This window comes from Haemaphysalis longicornis, unplaced genomic scaffold (assembly GCF_048455015.1).
Source record: "Haemaphysalis longicornis isolate Haplotype H1 unplaced genomic scaffold, Haemaphysalis longicornis Haplotype H1 scaffold_9, whole genome shotgun sequence".
Taxonomy (NCBI): Eukaryota; Metazoa; Arthropoda; class Arachnida; order Ixodida; family Ixodidae; genus Haemaphysalis; species Haemaphysalis longicornis.
In genome coordinates, this window is record NW_027526460.1 from 31,164,547 (window position 1) to 31,177,071 (window position 12,525).

General features: G+C 47.9%; 1 protein-coding gene and 1 long non-coding RNA gene across 6 annotated transcripts in view; one reads left to right on the forward strand and one right to left on the reverse strand.

Moving 5' to 3' along the window:
- LOC144152979 (cubilin-like) overlaps window positions 1–12,525 on the forward strand; it is a 276,959-nt gene that overhangs the window by 241,443 nt on the left and 22,991 nt on the right. For all 3 annotated transcript variants that reach the window (XM_077684590.1, XM_077684593.1, XM_077684591.1), the window contains 2 exons: window positions 8,893–8,934; window positions 10,837–11,066. In XM_077684590.1, coding sequence (XP_077540716.1) covers window positions 8,893–8,934; window positions 10,837–11,066 — 272 coding nt within the window. The remainder of the gene's footprint in view (window positions 1–8,892; window positions 8,935–10,836; window positions 11,067–12,525) is intronic.
- The window catches only part of LOC144152980 (uncharacterized), a 99,416-nt gene that overhangs the window by 53,512 nt on the left and 33,379 nt on the right, over window positions 1–12,525 (reverse strand). The window lies entirely within an intron of this gene.

Consider the following 12,525-nt stretch of genomic DNA (forward strand, 5'->3'; position numbering starts at 1 on the left):
TCCAAACTACGAAAAAGGGACGGAGTTGGTCCAGTAATGCAATGCGGATGATGGACAACTTGTAGGACACCAAAGCAGCGAAATCGCTATCGGGAAACTGGATTAGAAGTAGCGAAAGATAACTCATAGGAGGGACGAGATAAGAACATTTGTGTTAAAAGAATGGTTTCGAACAGCGCAGGATATGAGACATGAGAGTTTGTATACGTCTATGGGAGAGTTCTTCGTTCTGCTGTGAGCATAAATATGCTGACCGGCATGATGATGAATATGATGATAATGATGAAGGCTATTTAAAAGTACAAATTATTTAATCGCTGCATTAGTGTTCGTTTCTTTTGGACACGTGCGCACTTTGACCAAGGCCCAAAAATTGTGATCATAACCATCTGATTTTGAGCAGCATCCAACAGCTGTCAACCAGAAAAACTTTGAAAAACTAGGAAGGCTTCTTCTCTATAACTTTTTCTTTGCTTTTTTTTTTTTTTTTTTTGCGGGATCAAACTCAATTTAACGCCGAACGGGTTTGAACTTTCAGCTAACCTTACTCGGAAGCGAATATTACGACTGTAACGTTCCCCCCCTTCGGCCTCAAACGCTTTGTCATGAAAACCGTCTCATATAAGCCACCCAGCAACACTGAAGTAGACGAGGTCATCATTTTCCTTCCAGTCAAGCCTAACGCGCCTCGTCTGAACCGAACGTGCGGGTAAGTCAGTCGACCGGTGGGCTCGATCGATGCGCAGACCCCGCCGCTGAACATGAGGCACTGGCAGTGCGCGGCTGATCATTGCTTCCGCGATGGCTATCTTTGATGGAAAGCCCGTCGCGGGGCCGTCGGTGACAGTAAACCGGCGCGCCATGAATCCTCGGAGGCAAGCTTTATCGGACAGATGGAATTCTGTGTTCGTATGCGAAACTGCAGGTCAGAGCAGTTACAAATGTGCGCCGGCACCCAAGATACCCAAACACGCCGAGGGCATGATTGAGGGATAAAAAAGGTGTCTTACTCGTAGTCAAAGCTCTTTGTTTCTTTTCCTTCCCAGTAATTCTCCCGGAAAATCTATTTCGAATGCTTTTTTCGGGATGCCAGATTCAGCCAAGGAGTCACAAGGCCTCTGTTACACGACTTCGGGTAGATTATATATCAATCGATCGATCAATTGGATTGATTGATTGATTGATTGATTGATTGATTGATTGATTGATTGATTGATTGATTGATTGATTGATTGATTGATTGATTGCAAGTAATTTAATCCGGCGCTCATCCTGTCGCCTTCTTGGCCTTTGTCTGTCGTGTTTGCTCGCTGTAAGCTACGAGGAGTAAAGAACTCTTGGATAGGATCACAGGTGGGGTAGGAAAACGCCGCTCCGCAAATGCACGCTGGTAGACATCCATTGTATAGGCTCTTTTATACATCCATTTATTATATAGGCTTTATAGGCTTTTTCCAATGCTCGAAACAAGTTCCAGATGAATAAAATTGAACCGAATCAAATTTAAGTTTTTCAGGTTTTCCTTAGATGCCGAAATTTCAGTGCCGGCGCCCGGCATGTAAACTTTGTTCACAAATACCCTGCCTTTCTAATACCTAGAAATACCGCGCCCCGGTCTTGGTGCCATTTGACAGGCAACTATAACGGCCCTTCCCGATCGTTCGATATACTTATCTGTCGTTCATCTCAGCCGTTCGAGTCAATCATCTGCCGATAAGCTTGCTACCCGACACTGCAGTCTATATTACCAGTGTAGTTCATCTTCCCTAATGTAAACGTAGAACAGTGGAAGGTATAACAGTATTAATGCCTCTAAAAACTACGTACCCCAAGAAATATACTTGCAGTCTGTGGAGTGCAAACGTCACCCGCCTGGCAGACACATCAGAAGAACAAGCTATGTTTACCTGATCCCGCTGACATAATTGCCTTGCGGAAGTTTATTTTTGTTTAAGTTAGTTTTTCATAGACAAATGCATACTGGCTACGTGATGAAATTTAAACACGCAGTTTCACCCCTTTCACCAAACCGGGTGATCAATTATATACGCCTATAGAATAAATCATTCCGGTCAGGTACCAACAGCTCGCGGCCTAATGTCTGCTTTGTTTTTTATCTACTGCTTGTAAATCCGGCTGGTACAGCTGAAAAGGGTATTTATATATTTTTAACTTCTCCGGAAAAATCGTTATCTGAAGTATATTTCTGTATACGCTTGAAGCAGGAAGAAGAGGAGGAAATGGTTCTTCCCACTAGGTACTCTATACAGAAACCCGGTGCGCGGGGTTCTCTGCGGCAAATTTATCGTCATCGTAATGACAAGCGGGCTAGGTGGTATAGTGACATTCTTGAAAACTAGCGCGAAAAAACACAGGACAAATATGGCCGTGGTAACGACAGATGGGCTAGTTGATATGGGGACATCTTGAAAGCAACCGCGAAAAAAAAACACAAGACCACACGAGAAGTTCGCAGTACAAACGCACACAATCAACTGTCTTTCATTGGAAAGAAAAGGACTAAAGCATCAGCTTGCGCTAAGCTATTGCCGGTACATTTAAACGTTTTTCAATGGCCAAAGTTCCTCGAAGTTCCCAGTGAACTAAAGTATTTGAAGAATAATCCGATTCGAACTCTTTCTAGGTGCGCAAACACGCCCAATTTTTATTAGCATCGCACTGCAGGCTAAAATGGGTATTGCCTGTCGCGTTTAGAGCGAGTAGGCGTCATGGCGACCTTGAACGCGTTCCGAACCTATTTTGCACTGAGAAGGCTCACCTGGTCCTCCTCCCCACTTTTTTAAAAGACGATAGTCTTTCTTGGGCTACTTAAACCCAGAAATTTTGGTCTGTCTGTATGTCTGTCTGTCTGTATGTCCGTCTGTCTGTCTGTGACTCGATTCAGCCACCCGGCCAAAGCAAAACAATGCCTGCGCAATAGTCTTATATAGTCACAGCTAAATCTACCCGTCAATGTCCGGTGTAATGTTCATACTTGTCAACATTGTTGAAGAAAAACAAGACATTACGCAAATATGAGACAACAAATCAATACAGAAGTGATATTTGCAGTGTTCCTTTATAAAAAAATCAAACATGCTTGACTTTTGCGAAATAAATCATCAACTGCAGAAAAAGAATTCACTCCGCCTTCGCCTGCTGTCGCCAGCGCCACTAGAGCTTCTGACGCCATTTTAAGAAATCAACCGGCAACATTTACGCAAGGTTCCACTGATAGGTTCCACGTTCTGCTTGCAACGCACGTGGAGTAGGAAAACGCGGTTCTATAAACGTTGAAGTAGGGCGCCTCGATTAACGCGCGTCTTCGCCGTACGGCAGCGTTGGCATCGAGACACCCGGTTTGGAGCAGTGGAACGCGGGAAATTTAAAAGGATTTAAGCAAACCTGTGGCGTCTTTACCTTGGTAGGAGCGCGACGCAAGAGGAGCAACATGAGAGGTGAGCGGGAAAGCGAAGGGAGGCATTTACTTCGCAAAAGCCGATAAAGACTACCGTCTTCTGACGGCATTTGCAACGAAAGGAGCAGATACGCGGCCAATTTTTTTCTTCTATCTCGCTCCTGCCATGTCGGCGCGGCGCCTCTTCTCTCGAGCCGTTGCTGATCGCGGAGGCCGTACACACCATCATCATCAGCCTGGTAGAGTCCACTGCAGCACGAAAGCCTCTCCCAAGGATCCCGTGCGAGAAATTCCGCATTAATAATTACACGACGCTGAAGTGGCTTCGCTTCCAGGGCGAAAGCAGCGGAACACCAATTTCTTTCGCGTACTTAACGCTGGAAATTCTTCGTCCCGCGCAAGTGGAACCTTCTGCGTTCGTTACATGACCGTTATATTGTAGCGTGCGCTTCCTGCAGCGACCGCGCGCAGTGGTGCCCAACGGCGAGCCGATCTCAGTACAGTTCTGCTCGGTCGATCTATCGATTTGTAATCACCTGTCCGCCGAGAAAGGTAAACGTCGCGGTCGAGGCTCCGCCGACGCTTGGAAGCCTCAGTCATCAACCGATGCGAGAGCCGCGGTCGTACACGAAGGGAACATCGATGAAACAGTGCGAGGAGAAAGTGGATTGTGGGTTATTTGTTTAAAAACAATTAATATTCTTGTAAAGTTGCTCGTACACGAGATGAGGAAGCCTGCATCTAAGTGTTGCATTATTAAAATATTTATTTTCGCAGGAAAGCTTTGGATGAATCCGTAGGTTAAAAATTCGGCATCCACGGCACACAGATGACACACAAAATGTCCAGCGGTGAAAAGAAGTAATAAAGGTGTCACCCGCTTCCTTAAATTAGGGTGCTCTGTCAGAAGATATGGGGAGTCGACTCAAGAGAGCCAACAAACCCCACCGAATCCACAGGGCACAGGTGACAAAGGGGGTGGCCGTCTGATGTGCGGCTTTCGCCGACTAGAGCGGCAAGAATGAGCAAGAGCCTTGAACGAAAAACACAGCACAAAGACCTATGTTTAGACAGGCAAGTTACAACACAAGCACGAGGTAACGGATCGATAATTACAGGCAACTTAGATGGAATTCAAATACAAGAAACAGTCCAATTCGACAAAATGATACAAACAGGAGCGTTAACAAATGAATATTACGAATCGGAGCAGTTAACTAAAAAGAAACGAACAGTTCGATGCATATGAGAGACAGAGTCCCAGCGTATTCACCGACCGGGCCGGACGATGCACCGCTGTCGGAGGCGATTCGGCTACCTGGGAAGCGTGGCTTCGCTGTAGGCCAGGCCGTCCGAGACGATCACGGTGATTCGAGGCCCGCGAGTACGTTGGAGTCTTCCAGGGCGCGGGTCGCCGATGGTGTGATGTACAAACTGGCAGGTGCCGTTGTCAATCACGACGTCCAAACGTAGCTGGTTTTCTTAGGCGCGGCTCCTCCTTTTATAACCGTGCCGGCGCGGAGAGGGAGAGCAAAACACACAACGCGCCCGCCGCCGTCAGCGAATAACTTCACTCTACTCCCTTCTAGAATCATCGACGCTCTTTAGCACTGGCAAGGCCACGCGCACCTCCTCGAAAGTACTGGAAGCTTCGACGAAACCGGAGCGGCGGAGGTGATCGTGTTACCGCCTCTTCGTTCGAGAAACTTCCAGCCTTGTCTCGGGCGAATAGAACCGAACTGAATGAATCGAACGACTGCATGAAGAATTAGGCGCTGTACAATAAAAATGAAAAATTTATAAAGTACTTTTAGACGTCGTACGCTCGAGTTTGTGACAAAAGGTAAAGTGACTGAGCTGCTAGGAAAATTGGGTAAATTTGGGTCTGTATAGAAATCGAACCCAGAGCCTCCGGAGTGCGAGATGAACACGCATCTCCACCGCCACGATGGTTCGCCGGTCAGCTAACCGGCCTTTATGAATTATGGTCTTGGAAACGTGTTAGAGACAGGTAGTGAGAGCCTACGTGAGTAATTTGAACATTCTAATTACTGAAATGGCAATTAGGAGGGCAGCAAAGTACCTTTCCGCTACATGTTTGCTTTTCTCGGCGATGCGAACGCGGTATATACAGGGTGTCCCAGCTATCATGCACCAAGATTTAAAAAAAGGGAAATTGCGTAACCGGAAGAAAACCTAGTGCATAATGTTTGCAGTACTGTGAAGAAGCGGAGAGTATTTTTTTCGTTAATGAGACCTAATTAATTAATTGTAATTAATTATCTAACTCGAGAAATACTGTCCTAATTACTAAAGTGTCAATGAGGCACTTGTAGGTAACCACGAGGGGCATCTAACTGCGCTATTTTCAGCGACGAACTAATTGCGTACTCATTTATTCGGACTGATAAAGGAAACCCGCGAAATATGAAAAATACCACGTGATGACGCTTACGCGCGCACCGTAAAGCAACGCCCTCAAACAGGCTGCCTCTGAGTTAGCCAGAATGAAATAGACAAAAGAAAGATGAAATCGCGACCGAGTTTGTTCCTTATCTGCACACGCGTCCCGCGAATCTTGCTGCTGCTGCTCCTTCCATGCATGCTATTATCAAGGTGATGCGCTGTCTCTTAGGGCGGGTAACACGCGAAGCAGTTGCTTTCAATCAGCTTTGTTTGGGGACGCTGCTTTACAATGCGCGCGTAAGCGTCATCACGTGGTGTTTTTCATATTTCGCGGGTTTCCTTTATCAGTCGGAATAAATGAGTACGCAATCAGTTCGTCGCTGAAAATAGCGCAGTTAGATGCCCCTCGTGGTTACCTACAAGTGCCTCATTGACACTTTAGTGATTAGGACAGTATTTCTCGAGTTAGATAATTAATTACAATTAATTAATTAGGCCTCATTAACGAAAAAATTGCTCTTCGCTTCTTCACAGTACTGCAAACATTATGCACTAGGTTTTCTTCCGGTTACGCAATTTCCCCTTGTTTAAATCTTGGTGCATGATAGCTGGGACACCCTGTATGTGCCGGCATGACGTGACTAACCTTAAACTTTGAGCTTCAACGTCGCCCTCCGATACCCGCAGCCTGACGAGCAACAAGGTTGACGTCAATTGGCACATTGTAAGGCTCCTAACAGCTACGCAACGTTGAGCCCCGTAACAACAAAAGCAGGCGATTGGCCGAAGCTATCAGTCGTAGTAAGGGAGACAATTAACAGAGAGTTCAGGGAGGCTTGCACTCACGCGCAATTAAGACTTGAATGGCGAAGGTGTTGCGGGTGAGCATTGCCGGACACATGGTCAAGTTTCAGTACCATTGTTTATTTGCATAGTTGCGGTGCTAGCAATCGTCGGCATCGAAGAAGTCGTCGTCTTCTTCGCGGCGAGTGGTGGATGCAAAGTCGTCCTCAGCATGGTAGACTTCCACCAGCTCTTCGTCATTGACTCGAGGCAGCGGTGGCGGGACCTGCAAGTCGCCTCGGGGAGGATTGGCACACTCGTAGCCATGTCTCCATTTATCCAGAATGGCTTCTAGAGAATGTGGCGGCTGCGGTGACCTCTGCCAAGCAGGGTGTCGTAAAGACGTTGCCGCGCGCGAGGGCTCTTCTACGGTACCCAGCGCATGCGTACGACGACACGAGGACGAACGAACGAGGGGCGTATACGCTTTGGCGTGTCTTGCTCGTTCCTAGCAAGTGTTGCCACGATTACGGAGAACGCTGGAGATTTTTCTTTTTTTGCCAATCTTGGCCAACCTCCCTAAGTGGGTATGGCCTCGGGGAGTTTCTTGCAACGCGGGAACAACGTCCAGTGACAACAGCTTCACTTTTAAAAAGACCCAACGGGATAATACGGATTATATTTACTATGATGGGACACGTGATCGTGATTTCAGTAGGCGCCACTCCGAGCTTCGCATTCACGCCGCTACCGCTTAATCTTCATTCTCGCCCAACCTTCCATACTGCTTGAACTCTCCGTACGCTCAAACTGTTTCGCGCAAATTTGGCCCGTTATTCGTGTTATTGCAGTTGGACCACGCGGTTACTTGTATTACGCTTCAGGTGGAGCCATGAATTTCCCCAGTCAATTTGTCTCGCGCTTACATTCCATTTCCTTAGTCAAGTTTATCTGGCGCTTACATTCCGTCCCCATGCCTACTTGAGCTTCTTTCTCGATTAGGGCAACGCAATCTTTACTCGGCGTTTCGCGGTGAAAGGCTCGTGTGCGGCTCTGGAACATAGGCCTTTCAAAACTCGTCGCGCCGACTGGCTGCCTCTTTGTGGTTGGCGTGCGCGTGGGCTGCCCCAAGCGCTTTTCGAGCTGTGCCTTTTATGCGGTGGTTATTTTCGTTTTCTTTGTTTATTGCTTTATCCGGTTTAATTTCCTGTCCGCCCCCGCTTGTTGCAACTCACGTGCTTCGCTTCTTCCGGTGGCAGCTCTCCGTCTCTGCCTGTCTATCTTTATGTTTGTTTACACAGCGTAAAACCGCTTTGAGTTTCAAGTCGTGAATGGAATAAAACTACCGGAATGCGTGTGGCAGCAGCGATATTGTATTTCATTCTGGTTTTGTTTTCTTTTTCCTTCGTGTCTTCCCTCACGCCATGCATCGGCTTCCATTTCCGTAATTTTGCCCCCCCCCCCCCCCCCTTTCTTTTCTTTTTTTTTTTGCAATTTAATCTTTCGCAAGCTTGACCTTACAAAACCTACTGCTATTTCCGGCCCTTAGTGTAAGCAGAATTCGTATCTGATGATTGTCTTTAAATTCGAAGCTCTTGCCCGCTCAAGTCGCTCACGCGCTCGGGGGAGGTGCTAGCTTATAAGATCTATGCTAACACGGCACTAACCCCTCATGTAGTACAAAGCCCTTTAATGAACCGGCGAGGTAAGCCATACCAGCCGTATATGGGTAAAAGTGGCATGAAAAATTCGCTTAAGTGACATAAAAAATTCGAAAAATACAAAAATAGAAACACACACGATGCGCACACACACAATCAGGCGAAACAGAACAATGTAAGTTGTTCTTCTATTTCGCCGTGCATTCACTGGCGTTGTATAATTTGCGCCAGTCCGCGCGACGCTCCGCGGGCATCGCAATCAGCCGTACTTTCTCAGGTTGCGTCGCGTTTTCTTCCCTAAGATTAAGAATGAGAGGATAGAAATCCTGGAACGCACGCATGCGCACAGTGGTGTGTCATAAAAAAACGGAGGACTGCAGTTATTGTTCAGACGCGCTGGCCGCTTCCATGCTGGGTGGTTTTTATACTTTATAGAGACTATTTCCCCGTTTTACGCCTCGTTTGTTTCGGGGCGGGAAATGGAGGTGGACCTCTTCGACTAAACTCTTCAAATCTCGCTCCTTTTGCTCCCGTCTCGAGTTTATGGGCGCCTCAAATTTAAACATATATTCAATCACCTTTCTTTTTTTTCTGCGTTTCTTCCTTTTTCTAATTTTTTTTCAGATTTCATCAAGAAAAACGATGGCGAGCACATTCGCGGAACTGGTGAGCAGACATTCCTTCTTCTTCCCTATTCCTTCCCCATTTCTTCCCTAGATCTTTATATTTTGCTTTATTCACCGTGCCGAGCCTGTTGCCGGCTCGAGTTGGCAAATATGTTGATCAGGATCGCCCGTGTGCTGCGAAAGGGAAGCAAGGGTTCTTACTGGAGGCAGCGTCGCTGCTGCTCCATCGACCTGTTTTGGCTGTATCGCCAACACTGATCGGAGCGCAAACTCGCGGCGCTTCGTCGGCGCTTTTTACGAGTTCGCTCGTCTGCTGGCTATCAGCGCTGAGCGCCTTTCGGTCCGTGCGCTTATTGTTTTGTATGTGCGTGTCTTCTTCGCTTTATGAATGCTGCGAGGGGTAGCGGAAAACGGCTCTTACATTCACGCTTTTTACTATTTTTTTTTCTGCTGAAGAAAAGCTGTAAAAAAAGTCCCAGTATTGACTCCGAATTTCTAACATTCATTCTGGTTTTATATATTTTTTTATATCAATCGCGGGTACACACCGGGCGCTGTACGTTTCCTTTACACCATTTGAGAATTCGACTCCTTAAGACATTTTTGTTAAAGTGAACATTAATACAACGTTTACGCTATTGATTACAGATTGCGAAACGTCGTTTAAAAAGTAAAACTACTGACTCACAAAGTGGTTGCTTAAAAATCTTTTTTTTTTATTATTGTTGACTTGTTTTTTTTTTCCCCATCCTCTCAATTCGGTACACGAGAAACTGTACTAACGCCGTTAAGAGCAAGTCAGAACACAAACCCATAAATTTAACTGAATTTGACACGGGTCTGAGCGTCCCCTCCTGACGCACTCGTTCAGGGCGATCCTTCAAAATTAGAAACAGCCTGCAGAATCGCAACACCTGTGCAAAGCCTCTGCGCGGGCGAGAAAAAAAAAATGCCGATATTAACGCGCCCCAGCTCTAATTACTCTTAAAGGCGCCTGCATACGCTGGCTCACGAGTATTACCTTTACTGGCCTAATGAGCAGCGCCACTTAAGCTGCGCTCTCCCCAAAGGCCGATCCTGCTTTCGAAAGGCTTAGTAAGCACACGCTGCCTTCTACTGGGGCTGTGAAAAATATCGCGCGAGTTTCCCGCGCCGCCGCCCTCGTTTAGCCGTGCTCGCTTTCTATCATATAATACGACGTGTGTCTGGCGCAAGGAACATTTGTCCGTGACGTAATATGGACAGGAGTGATGTAAGATGGGCCTGCACTGACAGCACAGTTGTCAGTGTGTTAATTGTATGTTAGCATTCAGGTGACACGACCAAACAAAACTAGAGGCTCGGCTACAATCGCGTAGCCATGTTTGTTGGCTGTGTTTTATGTGTTCTTCCGCCAATTGCGCAGAGGATTCTGTGACGTCATAGAAAAATCGCCTGAAAGAGGGCAGGGCGTCGCCACTGCTCCGTACGCTTTCTTTAAGTCTCCATTATGTGTTCGAAGTTTGCGATAAAATTGGTGCCATTGCTATTAGGACAAAGCAGTCGTTTTTAGTAAACCAAACTTGCATGTTGTCTTCGTGGCTCCTTTCAAGAGTAGCGAAGAGCGGATTGAAGAGCGAAGCACGGTCCCGCTTCATGGGGGACAGTTGCGGATAAGTAGACGGAGGAGTAGACAGATCAGTCGAATGAGACGCCGTTGCGCCTCTTCGCGAAGCTAGCAAGACACCTCTCCTGGTGTGGCACGAGTAGCGGCTCTTGTCCTTGAGAAAGACCATGGAGGGTCATCTGCCTGTCCCCCTAATAAGGTGTGGATTCGTGAGGAGTGTGCGTTCGCGTGCGTTCAAACTCGCCCACCAACTGCCATACTGTTCTTAACCCCTTCAAGCCCCTCTTGTTTGAGATCTTTGGTGGCGGCTGCGCTAAGTGTCGTCGTCCCTCGCAGAGTGCGACCAAAAGATCCTGAGCCGCAAGGAGTCCAACGGCACGGTGTACTCGCCCAACTGGCCCCTGCCGTACCAGGCCAACATCGTGTGCCGCTACTACATCTACGGCATGGAGGACGCCCAGCACCTAGAGCGCGTGCGGCTGGACTTCGACAAGTTCCACATGGACGACCACCGGGGGGACGACGCCCACGAGTGCAGCGACGCCTACCTCAAGCTATACATGCAGGTACAGGTGCACGCTCGCGGAGCGCGAAAAAGTTAAAAAAAAGCGAACAGTTACGGGTTGTGAATGCGAATTAAAGCATGAATGTCCCGTTGAACACCTGGTACGCCTCGCTACGTCCTCGCGTTGTCGGCGAGGAACGTTGCAATATCGCCGCCTGAGGTACGCTTTGCTTCGCGATGCGCTTTGACGCTTTCGAATGGCTTCTATCTGTTTCCTACGAGTATAGATAGTCTCGAACAAAACACTCATGTGGGCCTGTTTTGCCACGACGCGTCCCTATTCACTATAACCAACGGATCAAACTCTGCGAATGACTATGTTCACTGCACCATTAGAGCACGAGATGCTCGCCAGTGAAAGCATGCTGTTCATTTTAAAATGCCAAAGCGCAGGTAACATTTTACAGTACGGGCTGTTGTAAGAAATGTGTCGGCTGCTCATGTCCGTCTTTAATGTCCACGCCACTTTTACAATCGATCGATCGATCGTTTATTGATTGATTGATTTTAATGGTATACCCTTTGTAACGGTGTAATGACGTGTCTCATCGCTGGCCGATGCCACCAGTGGCCTTTAAAGGGTGCTTCACAGCACATCCGTTAATACTGCAGTGAAGGTAGACAAACGACGTTACCAGCGAAGGGAACTTCTACGGCGTGTTTGACAGACAATTCACTGGCCATCCCCCTTGACAGAGTGGAATGGCTCATCATTTTTGCCTAAAACCGCACGCTGATCCTCGCCATTCGCACGGTTCTTTATTGAAACGTGGCCTGCGTGATCAGCTCGGCGGCGGCTCGTAAATTCATCCTACTGTCCTGTCGCCTCGTCCGCCGAGCGTATACCCTTCTCCGGGCCCACATCTCATTCGCGCTCAAACCGTTCTTCTCCGCCAGGCTCATATCCATTCCCTCCCATCTCACCACATTTTACACCGCATACATAAGTGCACCTGTCACCAACCTGCCCTTCTTGCGGCGCAACCCCTCTATTCCCCACTTCTACTAGGACTGCCACCCCCCGAATCCTCCCAAATCCCTGTTCCGCATCGCCTCATGGGAGGCTTGGCTGGCTCCCCCGCCCGGAACAGACGCTCGGAGCCACCTAGGAGGCTCTCTGCCTTCATGCCCAGAAGATTTCCGAAAACAGTCTTTCCTACAGCGATGCCTCAGCCTTCATCATTTAGCTGCTCTGAACCCAGGTCGATGACTGGGCAAGAAATGCCCCCCCTCTATCCCTCCCCCTCTATATCCCTCACCCTCTCTATCCAGGCCCGGGTTTGACTTTTCGCTCATTCATTTGTGTTGCGGCAAAGCCCACCCATGAGAACGACGCAGGATGGCCGACCAGTGCTCGGGGTACTTGTTTCGACCAGTCAGTCCAGTCCTTTGGAGCCCTCTACATAAGCTGGAAACGGAAAGCACAGTGACGAGAATACGGGCTTCTTGCTTGCTCAGTC